Here is an 18,165-nt window from a genome sequence, read left to right as displayed (position 1 = left end):
CTTCCCAATACGGTCTCAACTCACCCAGCCACCTCTTGTGTCTTGGATTCCAGAGCATGGCTGTACAGTGTACGTGGTTGACTTTCTTTCCTCTTTCGTTCTTGAACATCTAGTTCGGTTCTCAACAGTCACCGTCTTTCAGACCCTTCCTCCTCCCCCCCCCCCTCTCCAAAACAACCCACTCTCACTCCTCACTCGACGTTTCCCTTGCCTCGGATCAGATCATCGCCCAGACCTTCAATTCGGCTCTGATCTTCATCCAGGTTCGTGTTTGATTTTCCTCTCCCTTCCTTAGACGAGGGACGACTGAAGCTGACCTCCTGCTCTCCTTTCCTCGTGCAAATCCTCCAGAGCTATTTTTTAAACACAACCATTTCCGATGGGACCACCTCCTGGCTGGGCTTATGGATATCTCGAGGAGTACGACGGGTGAGCTCGATTCGGTCGACGGTTGAACGATCCTCTCTATTCGCCTCCCGCTGACTCTCTGTCGAACTTCAAACATCAGCTACCACATCAGATACCTCGCCATCAACTGCCACAACCAACACGATACAATCTTCTTCGATCAGTGCTGCCATCCGCTTCTAGCAGTCGAGACGCTCGAGGAAAATCGACCTTCGCAGTGTGATCCCGCCGACCTCCCCTCCGCCACCTCTCACTCCTCACAACCTACTACAACTACTATGTCACCTTCGACCTCTATGCCATCCTCCCAAACATCCTTCTCTTCGACGTCAAGGCCGTCGTCAAGCCATCTTCCTACCTCGACCATCTCCTCCTCAGTCTTATCCTCTCTCGACTCTTCCTCTCATCTTCACCCCTCCATCCCTTCGCTCATCTCATCCTCAACGGATATATACACACCTTCCATCACCGTTCGATCTTCATCTATCCCCGTCAACTTCAACGCCGACAACCTCATGAAGCGGCGTCTTCTCACCATCCTCCTCCCGGCCATCGTTGGTTCCCTCCTCCTCCTCGCTCTCGTCCTCTGCCTCTTCTGCCGTCGTCGAAAGGATCGAGGAAAGTCTGTCTCAACAGCAGATTATACTGGACTTCCTCCGAGCTCGAGAAATCACCGGGAAAAAGGATGGGACGCGTCGACATCTCAGTGAGTTGATTCTTTCTTTCTTTTCTTGCTTGCGCCTCGCTCTCGGCTGACTGATTACATTTCTTCATTTCTACTTTGTTTTCAAGCTATCGAACCGTCCCAGGAAGGCATCGACGATACAGCTCCGACTCCTACCACGACTCTCGACGTCCTCTTTCTACCCTCAATCCCAACCACGAACGACTCAAAGCTGGCTACTACGATCCTCTCCCCCTCAACCAACGAAACGCGAGCCCTCTCATCCCCGCCAAAGAAGAACCATCAGCTCGAAATCCAGTCTCATACGCCGACGGAGGACTCGAGGAACAAGGCTTCGTCGTTGTCGCTCGAGGTGGTCGAGGAACGGATCGAACGGGGGCTTCGAGGGACTCGATGGGGACCTACTCGACGATTCTAAGAAGAGATTCAAGTCTGGAGGTCGGCCTCTTCTACACTCCTGAAGATGTAGCTAAGGAGCGACGAGAGGAAGAGGAGGAGGAGTGCAGGAGGATGTTGGAAGAGGGAGACGCGTCGAGACGGGAGGAGGATGGGGATGGTAGTCCGTTGGGGAGGTTGATTCGGAAGCTGTCGAGTGGAGAAGAAGAGGATATATCGGACGCCAGCTTGGAGGCGGAGGTCAGGGAAGCTAGGCTGAGCCAGCGAGGAGCGAGCAGAAGCGAGTCGAAACTCGTTCACGCGTCGGATCTTTCGCCCATCACAGGATCACCGGAATCGACAGTACCAGCTGGACTCTCTTCTCCACCTCTCCTGTCCTCCCCTCCTCTCTTTTCGACGCCTCCAACCATCCCTCTACCTCCTCTTCCTCCCTCAGCAGCTCGAACTTCTCCGCCCAAACTCGTCGGCATCCCCTCCAACCTCCTCCCCTCCCGTTCCCTCTTTCAACAACCTTCATCGGTTCTCCTCCCTCCTTTCGCCATCTCCTCTCCCTCCAAAGCCGAGCTGGATCATCGTCGTCTCCCCATACCCACTTCCAGGAGCGACGGAGCTCTCGCCTCCCCTCCTCATCAGCCTCGACACCTCCTCCCCGTGGGTCAACTGGCTCGCTCCTCCTCAGGCCTCCTCCTTCGTCCCCAAAGCCACACCTCCTCCATCTATCGAACAGCTCCCTCAACTCCTCTCAAGGTCGACGGAGAGCAAACGAAGCAGCAGCAACGACACCTCCCGTCGACGGCAATTCCCCTCCTCTCCCCTCCCCTTTCCGACACAGAAGTCTTCCCCGTCCTCGTTCCCTTCGACTCCTTCAATCGCCCATTCATCAACTTCCCTCTAACGCCACCTCTTTCCGCCAAATCCTCCGAACTCCTCGACTATCAAACCAAGGTTCGAACCTCGTCGCCGGAGGAGGCTCGACGCAACTTCGACAACGCTCAACTCTCCCCTACCTCCCTCACATCCTCCGCCTCCCCTCCCTTTTCTTCATTCTCTTCAAACTCCTCCGAAACCGAGGCCTCGCCTATCGTCGGGAGCATACGCGTTCGAGCTTCGAAGAGCGAATCTCGGTTGGCTGAGGCGAAGGTCGGAGAATTGAGGAAGTCGAAGACGAGCGGAAAGCTCGGAGGGTTTGAGGTTGAAGGCTCGCGGAATACGAGGGAAGGAACCATAGGGCTGGGGATCGGTGGTGGTGGGATGAGCAGGGTTGGAGAGCTGGTGAAGAGGTGGGAGACGGGAACTGTTGGTCGTGTGAGTCTGCATGTTTCCGCTTTCGATTTCGATTATCTGTCGTGTTTCTCGTTGATTCATAGCACGAAAATACTGATTCCTTTCTTTTCGTCCGGCTGTTCCTCGTTTCTCGCTCTACAGCAGCAGCCATTGGAAGTCTCAGAGGTCTCAACGCGTTCTATTCCTTCATCAACCTCCTCGGACTCGGCTGGGAAGCCTCTCTCACCGAGATCTCTGGACAAGTACTTCCTTCCAAGCTTCATCCCGTAAGACCATCTTATCTGGCGTCGTTCTTTTCTCTCTCCAACTCGAACTAAATCTCGTCGCGTCTCCTCTTCCCCTCTTTTTTTCCGTCAGTTCAGCCAAAGTTTCGCCATCGGTTCTCGAACGACAGCGTGGCAGTTTCCACAGTCCTTCTACGTGGGGAAGACAATCGTTCGGTCTTCCAAGGCCAGTGAAATCGATGGAGGAGTTTGGCGAGTATCAGTAGGAGAGCGAGAAGGGAGAGAGGAGGGTTTTATCTCGTATTTGTAGCAGCGTAGTAGTATCTCTTTCGGCCATATCGTACCATAAATTTGCTCTCGATCATGAACCTGAACTTTGAAGGTGCTTCGGGGTGTCCTCGGCGGGAAGAAGTGAGAGGGAATGGGCAGAAGAACGCTCCGACCTCCCGCTTTTCTATCTTTTTAAGCTCCTCGCTGCCCTTCTTTTCGTCGTCGATGTAGATTTGTTTTGTTCAATCGCTTGCTTGCTATATCATGCTGACTTCAGGTTGATTTCAGATCTCCGAGCTGTACGAGGAGCTCGAACCGGGAAGGAGCCTGTTCGAGCGCGGGGAGGGAAGAAAAGAACGCGTCCAACTTGAGTCTCTCCCCTTCCCTCCCCCTGAAGCAAGATGCACGAGCGGAGCCACATCTCTGAGATCTTTGGTGTGTAACAAGTTTGGTTCCTCCCCGAACAGGCGCTCGGACCAGGCTTTGGGCTGAAAGAAAGAGGAGAAGGGTCCGTGCTGTTGTTTGCCCTTTCGTGTTGAAAGGTCCAGTCGCGCTGGTTTTCGATCGACCCTGTTTCTCTGCTGTCTCTTCTACACTTCCACACTTCTACTCCAACCCCCACTCTCTTCCCTCCCTACCTTCGTCTTCTCCCTCCTCTCCCTTCGCCTCTCTCCTCGCTCTCTCCTCCTCTCTTCCTTTCGCTCCCGCTCTACCGCTCGTCAAAGATGCTTCCCATCGTAGCGTCCCTCTTCCTCGCCCTCTGTCTCGCCAGCACCTCCCAAGCCGCTACCTTCGTTAACAACTTTCCTGTAGGAAGGATATCGACTCACTACGCGGGCAACCTCGGCGGACGTTCCTTTTCCATGAAATACACTGAGCTTGCCTGCCAACAACAGACGGAAGCGGTGGGAGGCGTGGGATACTACTGGTCATCCAGCGGTAGTGGAAGCTGCAACTCGTTCACGTCGTGAGTTGCCTTCTTTGCTTCTTGGCAGTCGTGCGAGGACAAGCGACGATATCCGTCGAGCAGGTTTCTTCCTCTCCTGACTGTCGCTTCCTTTTTTTCAATTCCACTACAACCAGGTACCCTCCAGTCTGCTCGCAATACGGAACTTACGCTAATATCTGGCGCGCTGGGTTCATTGATCGATGCTCTTCAGCCCCAGGATACGTTTTAGCAGCCGATGGGACGTGTGTGAGTTTTTTCGACTCTCCTTTGCTTTCGGATCATCAAGCTGATTTCCAGGTCCTTCGCGTTCTTGTATAGATTTACACTGGAGGGACTGGTCTCACCGATGCTCAATACGCCTTCGCTTGCCCTAGCAAGAACAACGCCAACCCGAGCGCCGTCCCTGCGCCTTTCAAGCGAGCAGTCAAGGAGCAAAACATCTTCATCGGAGGAAAGATTTGCCCTATCGGAGAGCAAGCTTGCCCTCTGGGGAAGGGCTTTGATTGTGTGGACATCAAGGAGAATTTGAAGTGAGTTCGAGCTGGTCTTGTCGTTCCACTCGACGCGTCTCGATAGCTGACCTCTCCTCCTCCCTTTCAGTTCTTGTGGAGGCTGCGCCGGAGGAACTGGAGTCGATTGCTCTGATATCATCGGAGTCAGCGAGGTCGCTTGCGTCGCGGGGTCTTGCGTCGTCGGTGAGTTGTGCTCTTTTCCTTTTCGGTTTCTCCTCCCTCTCTTCCTTCGGATTTCCTGAGCAGATCCCTGATACCGAACTCAACTACTTCTATCCCAGATTCCTGCGTCCGAGGGTTCGATCTTTCGCCCGCTGGCCAGTGCATCAAGAAGTAGATACAAAGTCGTCCAGTCGACGCGTCCGTTCTTTCTCATTCACACTCTTTCGTAGACTTGCTCTCTCTCTCGGACCTTTCGGCACTAGATATATTACACGCGTTTTAAATTTTCTCTCGACACTCTCAAAAGCTACTAAAAGGGGCTGATCGAACCGAAGGATCCTCCGTCGCTCCTCCTTCCCTCGACACGTCCCTTCCTCCTGTCCTCTGTCCTCTTCTTCCTCATCCCAAAAAATATCCTTCAAGTCTCACTCCACCCCCTCTCTTCCACCCACCACCACGCTCCCATCAACGCGAATCCGGGTCCTCCCAACAGTGTCGCCTGAGCCGCCATCATCACGAAGGACGCGCTCTCCAGCAATGGCTGTCGCAGGCGATAGGCCAAGATGGCGATCATCGCGACGTAAGCGACGATGAGATCATACTGGAGGAGACGATGAATCCCTTCGGCGGCCGTTGAGAGGGGAGTAGGGACGATTGAGGAGGGGAGGTAGATAGACGAGAGGGTTTGGAAGAAGGAAGCAGGGGAGGAGCGGGCGAGGGACTGTAGAAAAGCAGGAGCGACGAGAGATGTTCAGATCTTCGATGGAGTTCAGCACCAGGTGAAAAAAAAAATGCATGAGACTCACGAGGATGGGCAAATGAGCGAGCAACGAGCTCCCAGCGCTGAAAAAGTACAACAACCTCAACGCGTTCTTCGGACTCCTCCCTTCCTCCACTTCCCTCCTCCCTCGAATCACCTTCCCACTAACCACGTACACCTTCTGCAACACCCACACCCCAACGGGGAAAAACTGCCACGCCATCGTCCAGTTCTGATTCGGATCGAACGCGATCTTCCAGCTCGGATAAGCCGCTCCGACGAGCAATCCAAAGCTCAACCCTTCGACCTCGAGCGACCTCAACTTCCTTCCTGGACCTCCCGACCGAGCTGGTCGGGACCACACGCCGAGCGAAGCGAAAAGAGGGATGATAGCTCCTGCGCTGAAAAGTTGGTAGAGGATTTCGAAGATGGTCGGGAAGAGGGTAGGAGTTGAGCGATGGAAGGAGGAGAGATGGAGGATGGTGATGAGCGAAGGGAGGGTTGCGAGGAAGGAGAGCATGAACGTTCGGATCGGTGGGGTTGAAGGAGAAGCGTGTCCGTGGTGGGGCTGTGAGAGAGTGCAGAGACATGAAAGAGGAATCAGCGTACGGGTCGACGAAAGAAAGGGACGAGAAGGAAGGAAGGAGGTTGTTGAGCTCGAGCCTTTCCTTCCTTCCCTCTTGGACCCACGCTGAGAGCCGTTTGAAACACGTTCACCAATTTACAACCCACACCTCCCTTGTTCCCAAACCATACCAACTTGATTCCTCCTGGAGCGTGCGGTTGAGGAGCGGAGAAGTTTCCAGGTTGAGAGGGCGAGCAGATGGGAGCGGCGAGTTTGGCGAGTCCTGTTCCCTTCGTGGGATGCCCGCTCGAGACGATAATTTCCCAAAATCCAAAGGCTGCAAGAGCGATGAAGGCCGATTGAGCAAGGAGAGGAGAGAATCTCATACGTGGATAGGGAAGGGAGGAGAGAGTGGGCGTTTGGCGGGAAAGAGCCAGTCGTCGAAATTGACCGTCAGCCACGCTTCTGTTCGGAAGCAGATCTGTATTTCTTCCCTCGGACCCTTCCTTTCGTAGCTTCAAGCAACGTAACGGAAAGTCATGAAGAGCGTTGCAGTTCCAAGAGAAATTGAAGAAGAGCAAAGGTCAAAGAGAGAGTGAGGAGAGAAAGAGAGAGAGAGAGAGAAACGAAGGGAGAACGATGCTAAGGACGAAAGGAAGCCTGAAGAGAAGAGATGAAAACGAAGTGTAAAGTGATAGAAGCAGGCAATGCGAAAAGAAAGAGCCGAAACCAGATGCAAAGAAGAAATAAAAACCAGATGAAACCTCCTCCTCTTCGTCCTCCTCTCTCCCTCCTCGCCCCCTCCCTCTCACGTCCCACCCTCTTCCGCCTACGGTCCCTCGATAAACTTCCCGTACATCTTCCCATGCTTTTCCAGCAGAATCATCAGGTCCCTGAGAATGATCGTCACCACGACCTGACCAAAGAACTGCGAGGCAGACGTGAGACGCGTCTTGATGAGGTTCCGAGTCGCTTCGGGGAGTTGAGCGTAGGGTGAGGAGGTGGGTTGGGAGGTGGCGATGGCGGTGAAGTACTCGAGATGGAGATCTGTGGGAAATAAGGAGGAGGGAGGGAGGGAAAAAGAGTGAGCACGGGAGAGACGAAGGGAAAGGAAAAGAAGGAGACACGAGAGACGAAGAACGAACCGATGGTTTGGGCGTGGATGCAGATCATCTCGATGGCGTCTACATAGGCTTTGAGAGATCCGTCGCTAAGGAGAAAGAAGGGAAGGGAAGCGAAGGTCAGCTCGGGAGAGAAACGACTCGAGGACGCGTCGAGAAAAGAGAGGATCGAACACTCACTTCTTCCCGTTCGCCATCCTGTCAAACGACCGACTGAGCTTGGATCCCCAAGCAGCAAGAGAAGCCTTCCAAAGGACAACATGAGCAAGAGCGAAGGTGGTCAGCGAACAAAGCTTAACATCCTTCGACAGCACGAACGACCCTCGGCGCGTCTCCTCAATCCTCCTCCCTCTTCAAAAGCAGAACAAGTAGACTCACAGCTCCCCTCGCCTTCGGTTTCATCGGTCCCAACGACCCCACCTTCTTCTCCAACGTCGTCCGACTCAGGTCCATCACTCCTTCAAACTCCTCCAACATCTTCGCAAACTCGACTCCCACCTGAGCCGCACTGGGACTCTTCTTCTTCCCTCCCGCCTCCTCGTCGTCTTTACTGAGAGGAAGAAGCGAGAATCCCACGCTCTCCAGCGCCTCCAGATGGAACGACAACCCTTGCAGCACTTGAATCTTTGTATCGAGATGCAAGAGCTTCGACCCTCCTTGACTCCACACCTCCGATCCGACGAAGAGTTTCCGAGTGAGGTAGGCTCCTGCGTCGTACATGGTGAGTCGAATGAGTCCCAGGAGATGGAAGGGTCGATGGAGGATTTCCTGGGGGGCGAGAGGAGGCTGAGGGGAGTGGATTCCCGTGTGAAGTTTGCTGGCGGCGAGGAGGATGGATTGAGAAGGAGCGAGACCGCCGCCGTTGCTGGAGGCGGCTGTTCGAGGAGCGAGGCTCGAGGAGCTGGAGACGGAGCGTTGGATGGTGAGGGAAGGAGGAGGGTTGAGTCGGTTGTGAAGAGTGTTGGTGGTTTGGGAAGGGTTGGAAGAGGTGGCTGTAACGGAGGAGGAGGAGGGAGCTCGACCCATGGCGAAGGGTGAAGGAGAGGAGGATGGCGGGAGTCCGGAGATGGGTTGATGTTGTTGAGAAGATGGGAAGGAGGTTTTCCGAGAGATGGACCGAGGGACGGGAGGTGCTGCTGAACGGGGAGGTTCGTTGGCGATGGAGGAAGGGGAGGGTCGTCGACCTGGTTGAGAAAGGGCTCGAAGACGAGTTGAGCTGAAGATCGAAGTGCCTCGAGATTGAGATCCTCCTCCTGCTCCTACCGTAGCGTTGGTGAATCCTCCGCTGGTTCCTGCTGCTACGCCGAACTCGGTCGTCGTCGATTTCGAACCATCCGTCGGCGAACGAGGTCCCGCCGACGAGGACCGTTGCATAGGGAGGGTCTCTGCTCGAAGAGAAGCGTCCGACGAAGGGTAGAAAGAGGACTGAGCCGACGAGTCCCGCGACATGCTGGTCGTCGACGAGGGAGGTGGAACGAAAGTGTTCTCGTTCAAACTCGGAGGACCTCCTTTTCTCCTCTGGCTGATCGTTCCCTCGTCCGTCGCACTGATCCTGAACGGCTTGTCGTCCGCACTCGAGGCGAGGAGGGCTCCTGTAGATCCTGTGATGGTCCTCGGGGAGACGAGCGACTCCCTCTCCCTGGCCGTTGCGATCGAGGTGATGGTGCTGGCTGCTGATCGAGGAGGACGGGGAATCGGATGAGCTTCGTCGATGGAAGTCCTAGGGGAGACGGCAGCCTTGATGGAGCGACCCAGACGAGATCCTCTCGAATCGTTGGATCGAGCGCTGTCGATGGACGCTCGAGTGGAGGAGGGTCGAGGAGTGAAATCGTCGTTCGTGGCCGACGAAGGAGCTGCTGGAGTTACTGGGGAGTCCATGATGAATCCTGGTTGGAGTGGTGTTCGAGAGAGGACCTCCATTCCTCGTTCTGTATCCTCTGATTTCCGAGAAGAAGGCGTGGGTCCGTTGAAGTTGGGCGGGAAGACTCCTCCGCTCTCTGGACGCTCCCTCACTCCCTCCAAATGATGATTCCCCTGCTGCCTGAACGATCCTGCGAGACTCCTATCCGACGACGCCTTGGACATCGATCCGAAAGAGGTGATTCCTCCGTCCTCCTCTCCCGCTCGAAGCGACTCGAGCAAGCTCTGCCGTCGAATCTGAGCCGCGTGCTCTGCGTCGAGAGGAGAGCCGTTCTCGGTTGGAGGCGAGTGACGATTGACTGGATATCCTCCGTAGGTCGAAGGAGTAGGTGGTTGGGATCCCGAGGAAGCTGAAGGATCGGCTCCGTTGGTGAGGGAGGAGATGGAGGAGTGGTTCGAGTGGGATCCGGTGAAGCCCTGGGTCAGGTTGATGCTGTAGCGATTGCTCGTCGGAAGAGGTGGAGGAGGTGGTGGAGCGGCTGCTGGAGGAGGTAGAGGAGATCGAAAGACTGGTCGAGAGGTGGCTCTGGGACGAGGAGTGGGCTGTTCGACGTTGATGGAGGGACCCGTTTGAAGAGACATCGTTCTCGAATGAGATCTCGAAGAGCCGTTCGAGTCCGTCGAGTCCGTCCGACGAAGTCCGTTGGTAGAGGAGGCGTTGGGAGTATCGTCGAAGTGGCTAGGTGAGGAAGCAGCGGTAGGTCGAGGGGTCCGACGGCCTTGGGAGGAGGAGGAAGGGGAGGCAGGGTCCGTTCGTTGGTAGAGCGAGAGGATGGCTGAACCGACTCCGTTGAAGCCTGAATCGGGATCCTCGCCGGGAGAAGACTCTTGAGTGACGGTGGGAGTAGGTGAAGGAGGGATCTCGGTCTCCAGAAGAGCGATTCGAGCTCGATACGCGTCGTGCTGGCGAAGACGGAGAGTGGGAGAGCGAAGGGAGAACGGGGAAGGTTCGAGGTCAGGTTCCGACCAGTCCTTCCGGTTGATCTTGATATCTTCTCGAACAACACCCAGGTCCCACAAGAATACTCTTTTTCCAGAAGAGAGAAAGAAGCAGAGCAGGAAAGTCAAAACTCACAATCTCTCTCAAACTCCTCCCTTCATCCTGATTCGCACCTTCTCCACCTCCGTCCCTTTCCAACCTCCTCCTCTCCGTTGCAGCCACCCTAGCCATCACCTCTCCCAGCCTGAGAACCGTCTCCTTGTAGAGAGCGAGAGCCTCCGGGAACCGCATAGCCTGGTCGAGATCGACCGCTCGTTGAGCGAGCTCGAGGGCGTGGGAGAGGAGGTGTTTTGAGCGGACGTGCGGTGGGTTGGAGGAGGAAGCTGATCGAGAGGAGTGGGAGTGAGTGTTGGTGGTGGTGGAAGGGGAGCTGTGAGCATTTGAACCGTCCTGTGGGCGTCTCGAAGAGGAAGCGGTGGCATTGGAAGAAGAACCGGACTGATGTCGAGCGGAGAGGGAACCTCCTGCTGGTCCAAAGGCTGATTCTCTCGACGACTGCTGCTCCTGTCTCCTACGAAGGGATCCCACGTTAACCGGATGAGATGCAGAGATGGGTGATCTCCCTAAGGAAGAGGTTGCATTTGTTGTTGGAAAGGAGGAGGAGGGTCGAGCGGGGTGCTGGGCGTTGGATGAAGACGACGACGAGGAGACGGATTGATACTGTCCGTGGAATCCGTTGAGTTTGGAAGCAGAAGATGATGGTAGTGGTGGTGGTGGTGGAAGAGATTCTGAAGCTGAAAGAGGAGAAGAAGAGAGGGAAACGGAGTCAGTCGAACGAACGAAGGAAGGAAACGTCTCGAGCTCAAAACAGATCAACGAACGAGGTGGTCCTGGTGGAGGAGGTGTAGAATTAGGCATCCTCGTAATAAGCATATCTCTCTTAGGAGACAAGAGAGTGGCGAGTGGCGATGGCGACTCGCGTGGATTTGCTCAGGCGGAGGGAGGAGGACGGAGGAGAGGGAGGGAAGGAAGGAAGGAGGTGAGGCGAGGAATCCGTTCCTGACGATAAACGAGGAGAGAGAATCCCTGGTCCTCTAGTGGACAAAGAGTCCTTTGACGAGCTTGGAGGCGTCGAGGAAGGTGGGAAAGGAGACGACCACGAAACGACCGAGAGGGAAGGGGAGGAGGGTGAGGTTGGGAGGAGGAGGAAGCCAAAACAAAAGAGGGGCAACAACTCCCTGCGCAGCGCATCAATAACTGGTTAAGCACAACAAGGAGGGCGTGGAAAACCTGATCGAGATGGAGCTGAACTTCTCTTCTTACGAGAAAAGTCAACTCGAAGATCCGCGAGGGAAACAAGGAAAAGCTCGCGAGAGAGACGCGTCGCTCTCTCTCTTCCTCTCTTCCTCTTCTTCTCTTCTCTGCCAAAAGGCTCTTATCCGGCAAGTTCAACCACGGTCCTTTACACGTTCCCTACAACATCCTCGATCGAAGCAAGAGAACAACGCATTTTACGCGAGACAAAGGGCCGTCTTTCAAGAACAAAGGAATCTCCACGTCGTCGTCGATGTCTCGTTCGAACGAACGTGCTCGCTCCTCCTCCTCCTCGTGGATCCCCTTCACTCCATCTCTCTCTCGCTCCTTTGTCAAACCAGTTCACTATACTTCTAGAGGAGGGCAGAAGAGCACACCATCAACATCGTGCGGAGTTCGAGAAACCCAAAAAGAACAAAACTACCGAAACGAAAGAAAAGATTGTTCGTCCGACACCACCACGAAAAAAAGCGATCAATCCTCCTCCACCCAACCACCAGGAGGATCCCAAACCACCCTCTGCCCAACCTGTCCTGGAACCCTCTCTTCTTCGCTCCTCGGCGTCGCAGCCCTCAGTTCGTGACCTGACGGCGAGACTTCGAGGATGGCCGTTTCCGCTCGATGAAGGAGGCGAGAGGACCAGCCTTGGATCGTTTTGTAGAGTCCGATGAGAGTCCTGAGTTTGAGCGAGAGGCAGATGCGGAAGAGGTATCAGTTAGTTGGAAAGATCCGAGATTAGTTGGAAAAATCCGCGACGCGTCGTCGGACGACAATGAAGGACAAGGTTTCGTTCCGACTCACCTCACGATCCCAATCCCGACCATCACCACCATTACCACCGCTCCAACTCCCGGTCCTCCAGCTCCTCCGATCGCCAAGCCACCTACTCCAGCGGCAGGTCTTGCTCGTCCTCTCCGACCGATCCGAGCGAAGCGAGGGAGGTTCCAGGTGTTGAAGAGGGAGAAGAGGGGTAGTAACGAGAGGGAGAGGAGGAGGGAGATGAAGGAGAGGGAACCGATGAGGGAGATCCCTAAGGTGAAGCGGTAGAAGGCTGCTTGGAGGAGGGAGGAGGTGAGGGGGTTGTAGTGCGAGAGGACGCTCGGTGGTGCGTCCGTTGAGGTTGAGGAGATGAAGAGCGAGGAGAGGGACGTAAACCAGGATCTGAATATCTTGAGGCCTTCCTTGAGCCACGTTCCCAGCCCTTCGGTTTCGTCTTCCTCCTTCCCTGAGAGGTACGTGAACCCTTCGACGACCAAGCCCCAAAGCCCTTTCAACACCTCCTCTGCCTCTCCCCCAGCGAACACGCCCACCGCTCCACGGACGATCTCGAAAGCTGTTGAGCTAGGAGCGTAACGGACGCGCCCTAGATCGGGAGGGTCGTCGAGGAGGATTTCAGCGAAGGAGTGAGCGGGGATGGGTTGGTCGGAGAGGGAGGCGGGGACGGGGATGTAGGAGGAGAGGAAGAGGTGAAGGAGGTGACCTGAGACGAGGGTGAGGGTCAAGAAGAGTAATATTGTTGTAAGGGTGATGGAGACTGCATAGGAGGGAAAGGGCGGATGTTCAGATGGGAGAAAGGGAGAGGAGAGAAGAGGGAACGAAAGACGGGAACGAACGAGGGTTGGTAGCGATCCCAGAGACGCGAGTTCGAGCGAAGTGGTACTTGAAGGAACATTGAGGACAAGACCTGTGGAAAGGGAAGAAGAGGTGAAGTTGGGTTGAGTTCGAGGGGAGAAGAAATTAAGCGAGAGCTCACCAGAACGCAGCCTGGGCGGGGATGAGGAACGAGGGAAGGTCAGCTTTTCGCTCAGATTCTCTGATTCGATGGTATATATATATGAGCTCACCTTGTTCGCTGACGAGGTTCTCCATCGAGAAAGGCATTTCACTGCAGCAGCGAGCGAGAGAGAAGAGGTGAAGTCAGCATCTCGGACGACAGACTTCCTCTTCTCCCTCCCTTCCTTTCATTCTCCGACCAACTCACCATGAACATGCTGAAACGAGCTCAAACCGGGTCAGAATCAAGGTCAGACCCCTCGCTTCGAATCCTCGACACTTCTATACAAATCAAGCTCACCCTCATGGACCCAGTGCAAACGCAAGGGGATATCAACCTCCCGCACTCGTCCTCGTCCTCCTCCCCTCCGAAACATATCCTACACAGCTTCTCGTCCACCGAGACTTCCTCCTTCGACATGGGATCCTGCGAAGTCGTTTTCGGAGCCAAATCCTTGTCCTCTTCGTCTTCCAGCTCTGGTGGGATGGGCGAAGGAGGAAGGAGGATTCGAGATGGGTCGACCTCGTCCTCGTCATCCTCGTCTGAGGGAATCACCAAACGTGGTGGCCGTGGGAGCAGTATAGTTGAGACTAAGGGAGAGGGAGGTTGATAGAGTCCATCGTCGATGAGTTGAAGATCTGAGTCGTCCTCCATAGGTCGTAGGCAAGAGGCAAGAGAAGGAAGGAAGTGGTTGGGGGGGATGAGCTTCGGACTCCTTCCGACTTCTGCCCGAGAGCAGACCGGTTACTTGACGACGAGTTTGGGGAGAGAATTTTCACGACGCTGAAGCTTTAAGACGAGGAGAGACGCGAGGTAGAAGTGCTCGAGTTAAGAATGTACAGCTCTACTATCGACTCGACGACCACCCTGAGCCTGCCCTCCTTGTCCTCCACCAAATCCACCCTGCCTCTGCTGCTGGAACGGCTGCTGGGAAGAAGAACGAAGGTTCCCTCCCCTTTGCTGCTGAGGTTGAGGTCCTCCTCCAACTCCTCCACGACCTCCAGGTCCTCTACTACCACTCTTCGAGCAGAGCTTCATCAACGACTCCCTCACGTACTCCGTCAATCTGTCCATCGGGATCTGGGAGAGCTGTCCGGTAGGTCGAAGGATGTAGGTGTATCCTGGAGTTCAGAGAATTGGAGGGAAGAGAGCGAAAGAACGGAGAAGTCAGTCATCGTTGAAAATCAAGACGCGAAACCCAAACGAGACGCGTCCGGGAAACTCACCTCTCCAGTTCAACCTCGAGCTCTCCCCCTTCGCGTGCTCATCCATCAACACCATCCTCAACGCCTCCCTCAACTTCCTCTGCGCCTTCTTCCTCCTCGATGCTAACGGATGGGTCCCCTTCTTCCCAACTATGACATCCATCTCGACCACCACCCTCTCCCTCTTCCCTCGACTCCAGTTCTTCTTCCCCACCACCTCCTCCTCGAACCCTTCGTGGTCCTCCCACCCAACCAGCCCAGCCTTCTTCATCTTCATCATCATGTACTTCTCCACCATCGCTCTCGTCTCGTCCGTCACGTCGGGAGCGGAGGCGAGACGAAAAACTTCGGAGCAGTAAGGCGAGGAGACTTCGACCTTCTTGCGACGAACGGTTGGGTCTGGGTCGGAGTTGGCGAGGAAGGCGGCTGTTCGAGCTTGATTGGATGTAGATTGAGGGTGTGGAGGGAAAGCGGTGAGGGTGTAGATGGGAGACAGCTTGGGTACCGGGGGTGGGAGGAACGAGGAGGGGAGGTAAGGGAGTTGGGAGGAGGTGACAGGGAGGACGGGTCCTGGGACGGAGCGACCGGTAGCGAGGGAAGGGAGACGGCGAATGAACTGAGCCGAGGACGAGGAGAGGTGGACAGGTCAGATTAGGTGAGAAAGTAGAAAGAAGAATCCGAGTGGGACTGACCTGAACGTAGAGAGGTGAACTCGAACGGATCGTTCTCCAGGTACTCGATTTGACAGCCGTAGGACCCAACCAGCTCGAAGAAGGAGAGTAGACTTCCCCTGCTGCTAGTTCGGAGGCCTGCTTGACTCCCCAGATCCCAACGGCCGTGGTAGGATGAGTTGTAGGGTATTTCTGGCGAAGGGAAAGGAAGAAAGAAAAGCGACGCGTCGAAATCAGCCCTCGTTCTCTCTTTCTCTCTTTCGCTCTCCCCCTCTCGTACAAAACGTCACCCACCGAAATCACAGGCACACCTCTCAAACCCATCCAGGATTTCCATCTCCCTCCCTCTACCGTCCCGTTCGAAGCTCCTCTAGTAGGCTGAGTCTTCTCCTTCGAAGCCAACTCCTTCAGTTTCTGAGCGAGCAACTTCCTCCTGAGCACGTCCACGGGAGCGTTCGTTCCTATCTTTTTGGGATACGTCTTGGCTGTTTTCAAGACGTACTCGTCTGTCCAGTTGTAGTGCTTGTCGAGTTGTTGGAGGGTCATGGTCGAGTGAGCTTTGAGAGGAGGAGGAGGTTGAAGGAGCGATCGACGGGGAGGCCGAGGAGTCGAGGTCGAGGAGGAGGAATTAAGAGGGAAGAGGGTTACTAGAGAATGAGGAGGAGGTGATGGCGGTGGTGGAGGAGGAGTAGGAGGAGCTACGATGGGGTGGTGTAGGAGGACCGACGGTGAAGGGAGGGTCGTGTTCTTGAGGGAAGGAGGGAGGACGGGTTTCCGAGCGAGAGGCTGGAAGCGGGCTTGACGAGCGAGTCTTTTTTGGATGTAGAGAGGTAAGGGTTCTGAGGAGATCGTCGTGGATGGTTCGATAGTAGTTGTTGAAGAGGAGTAAGAGCGGGAGGACGAGGTCGAGGTCGAGGAGGAAGGGAAGGAGTTGAGCTCGATGGAGGGAGGACTGATGGTTCTGCTCCTCCTCCCTGACGAAACTATACCGCAGGATCCTACGACGACGAGCCTCGAGGAAGATGCACGGGCGTTCGTAGATGCGGATTTGAGCATGGACTTGAACGGGAGATGGAAGGTCGAGCTCGAGGGCTGATGGTGGTTGAAGGTGATCAACTTCGTCGTTCTTGTCTTCTTCGTTCTCTTCTACTTGTTCGGAAGCAGATTTCTCTTCTCTCAGAATCTACGTCTTGCGATTCATCTTTCGAGCCAGCAGTGAAAAAGGGTTCATATAAATACAGCTAGAACGAGACGGACGACGCTTGGAAAGACTGTTTGATCGCGAAGTCAGCATGCCCCAAGAAGTCTTCAGTTCTCTCGAACAAAGGCTCTAGATGGCTAGCCCGGCTTATCGCACATCCAGACCGCAGTTCCTCTATGCCGTCTCCCCATCGCTGGGAAGACAGAGAGAGGAAAGGGCCCTCCTGATCTCACCGTCCCTGCCATATCAGTACCGGCTCCTCTGTTCGTCTTCTCTTACGAAAAGACGAAAAAGATGAAAGCCAGTGGCAATCCCCAACTGTTCGTCAACCCGAAGGTGAGAGGGAGGAAAGCGAGGGGACGGGTGTTGGAGAGAAGAGAAGGAGAGCAGGCGAGCTCAACTTTGGCTTCGAAGGAAAAGTCGTGCCTCTCGAGGCTGTTTTCGTTTTGAAGGAATCAGAGCTCACGAGGTACTGGGATCTCAACCATCACCACAGAGGCAGAATCTACATGGCCCTCAGTCCCCAAGCTTCTTCGCATATCGCTGTAGCGTTGCTCAGCTTGTGAGTCGTGAAGGAGAGCGCGTTCAGGCAGGTCGAGAGAAGTTGAAGCTCACCTTCCTTCCCTTTAGATTCGCTGGTTACTGGATCGGAGTCGGATCTAGATTGAGTTCAGTCATCGGAAGAGGAGGGGATCTCCAAGAGGACGACGACGAGCTCGCTCCTGTCGAGAAGAAGGAAGCTCTCAAGTCGCCAGAGAAGAAGGAGAAGAAGGGAGAGGAGGAGGAGGAGGAGAGTGGAGACGAAGAGGACTACTCTTCTTCGGAGGACGAGGATGGACCTGTAGAGGGTTTGGACAAGATCAAGGCTGGGTTCATGGAGGAGTGCAAGCTGGTGAGTCAAATCCTCGTCTCTGGAGTTTGACGAGAGGGAGGAGAAGCGAGGTTGAGCTCGAGCTCGGGAGGCAAGCTCAACTCCCCTTCTCCCTTCGACCTCGACGGCTTCGGTTCTTCTTGACTGACCTCACTCCTTTTCCCACGCCATTCGTTGAACAGGTTCTCATCGTTCGGACTGATCTTAAGATGACCAAGGGGAAGATTGCTGCTCAGTGCGGGTGAGTCCTCTTGCCCTCCGTCTCGTCTCGCCTATTCTCGCTCCTCTTGCTCTCCTGTCCCCTCTCCAAAGCTGACACCTTCTTCGCCTTCACCTCTCTCTTCTCTCACAGGCACGCTACCCTTGCCTGCTACAAAACTCTCCTCGCGTCCAACCCCGCCCTTCTCGCTCACTGGGAACGAACAGGGTGCGTCCTCCATCCCACTCTTCCCTCCTTCTCTCTCTTCCGCTTTCAACGACCCCCCTTTCCTCTTCTCCCCCTCAAGGCTCGTCTCTCTAACACCCTCGTCTCTACTTCTCTTTCTCAGGCAAGCCAAAATCGCCCTCCAAATCGCCTCGGAAGACGACCTCCTCCTCCTCCAAGCGACCGCTCAGTCCCTCAACCTTTGCGCTAGGGATATCCAGGACGCTGGACGGACGCAGATCGCCGCTGGGAGTAGGACGGTGCTGGGTATTGGGCCCGGTGAGTTTTAGTTTCCCTTCTTTGGCTTGAAGTCTGAGATAGTGAGAGAGGAAGGAAGGGACGCGTCGAGAGGAGTTCGTCGAGCTGACGGTTTCCTCGCTTGCTTTTCGACGTTTCCAGGACCTGTTCGATTGATCAACGAGGTGACGGGTCATCTCAAGCTGCTTTAGATCTATGCACACTGAACTCTCGCGGTTTCGCTTCCTTGGGCAAGAGGGCTTGAAGAGGAA

General features: G+C 55.1%; 7 protein-coding genes across 7 annotated transcripts; 3 read left to right on the top strand and 4 right to left on the bottom strand.

The window, feature by feature from the left end:
- The first annotated feature begins 31 nt into the window (after window positions 1-31).
- On the top strand, window positions 32-3,424 carry BDY24DRAFT_401139 (uncharacterized protein). The gene is made up of 6 exons (XM_076642056.1): window positions 32-263; window positions 352-429; window positions 509-1,114; window positions 1,201-2,794; window positions 2,915-3,039; window positions 3,136-3,424. The coding sequence occupies exons 2-6, from the start codon at window positions 380-382 to the stop codon at window positions 3,305-3,307; spliced, it is 2,547 nt and encodes an 848-aa protein (XP_076493189.1). The 5' UTR covers window positions 32-263; window positions 352-379; the 3' UTR covers window positions 3,308-3,424.
- Window positions 3,425-3,992: 568 nt separating this feature from the next.
- BDY24DRAFT_372186 (uncharacterized protein) lies at window positions 3,993-5,065 on the top strand (the record flags this gene model as incomplete). Its single annotated transcript, XM_076638182.1, has 5 exons — window positions 3,993-4,234; window positions 4,351-4,462; window positions 4,535-4,746; window positions 4,817-4,911; window positions 5,010-5,065. The coding sequence occupies 5 exons, from the start codon at window positions 3,993-3,995 to the stop codon at window positions 5,063-5,065; spliced, it is 717 nt and encodes a 238-aa protein (XP_076493188.1).
- A 77-nt stretch (window positions 5,066-5,142) lies between these two features.
- Window positions 5,143-6,632, bottom strand: BDY24DRAFT_401138 (uncharacterized protein). Its single transcript, XM_076642055.1, has 2 exons — window positions 5,697-6,632; window positions 5,143-5,611 (listed from the first exon to the last, which is right to left on the bottom strand). The coding sequence occupies exons 1-2, from the start codon at window positions 6,168-6,170 to the stop codon at window positions 5,309-5,311; spliced, it is 777 nt and encodes a 258-aa protein (XP_076493187.1). The 5' UTR covers window positions 6,171-6,632; the 3' UTR covers window positions 5,143-5,308.
- A 108-nt stretch (window positions 6,633-6,740) lies between these two features.
- BDY24DRAFT_401133 (uncharacterized protein) lies at window positions 6,741-10,711 on the bottom strand. Its single transcript, XM_076642054.1, has 5 exons — window positions 10,332-10,711; window positions 7,715-10,159; window positions 7,517-7,581; window positions 7,361-7,425; window positions 6,741-7,262 (listed from the first exon to the last, which is right to left on the bottom strand). Exons 1-5 carry the CDS (start codon window positions 10,485-10,487, stop codon window positions 7,045-7,047), a joined length of 2,949 nt encoding a protein of 982 aa, XP_076493186.1. The 5' UTR covers window positions 10,488-10,711; the 3' UTR covers window positions 6,741-7,044.
- A 2,255-nt stretch (window positions 10,712-12,966) lies between these two features.
- On the bottom strand, window positions 12,967-13,991 carry BDY24DRAFT_189746 (E3 ubiquitin-protein ligase MARCH). Its single transcript, XM_076636396.1, has 5 exons — window positions 13,585-13,991; window positions 13,492-13,501; window positions 13,355-13,395; window positions 13,264-13,274; window positions 12,967-13,194 (listed from the first exon to the last, which is right to left on the bottom strand). The coding sequence occupies exons 1-5, from the start codon at window positions 13,936-13,938 to the stop codon at window positions 13,071-13,073; spliced, it is 540 nt and encodes a 179-aa protein (XP_076493185.1). The 5' UTR covers window positions 13,939-13,991; the 3' UTR covers window positions 12,967-13,070.
- Window positions 13,992-14,045: 54 nt separating this feature from the next.
- BDY24DRAFT_401124 (uncharacterized protein) lies at window positions 14,046-16,269 on the bottom strand. The gene is made up of 4 exons (XM_076642053.1): window positions 15,455-16,269; window positions 15,182-15,352; window positions 14,511-15,105; window positions 14,046-14,405 (listed from the first exon to the last, which is right to left on the bottom strand). Exons 1-4 carry the CDS (start codon window positions 16,214-16,216, stop codon window positions 14,113-14,115), a joined length of 1,821 nt encoding a protein of 606 aa, XP_076493184.1. The 5' UTR covers window positions 16,217-16,269; the 3' UTR covers window positions 14,046-14,112.
- A 582-nt stretch (window positions 16,270-16,851) lies between these two features.
- On the top strand, window positions 16,852-18,163 carry PTH2 (aminoacyl-tRNA hydrolase). The gene is made up of 5 exons (XM_076642052.1): window positions 16,852-17,253; window positions 17,415-17,473; window positions 17,585-17,659; window positions 17,781-17,935; window positions 18,056-18,163. Exons 1-5 carry the CDS (start codon window positions 17,236-17,238, stop codon window positions 18,103-18,105), a joined length of 357 nt encoding a protein of 118 aa, XP_076493183.1. The 5' UTR covers window positions 16,852-17,235; the 3' UTR covers window positions 18,106-18,163.
- Window positions 18,164-18,165: the final 2 nt, after the last annotated feature.

Source organism: Mrakia frigida (genome assembly GCF_051309035.1).
Source record: "Mrakia frigida strain ATCC 22029 unplaced genomic scaffold BDY24scaffold_37, whole genome shotgun sequence".
Lineage (NCBI taxonomy): Eukaryota > Fungi > Basidiomycota > Tremellomycetes > Cystofilobasidiales > Mrakiaceae > Mrakia > Mrakia frigida.
The sequence above is the reverse complement of the archived record's forward strand: the minus strand, read 5'-3'. Positions and strand labels throughout refer to the sequence as shown.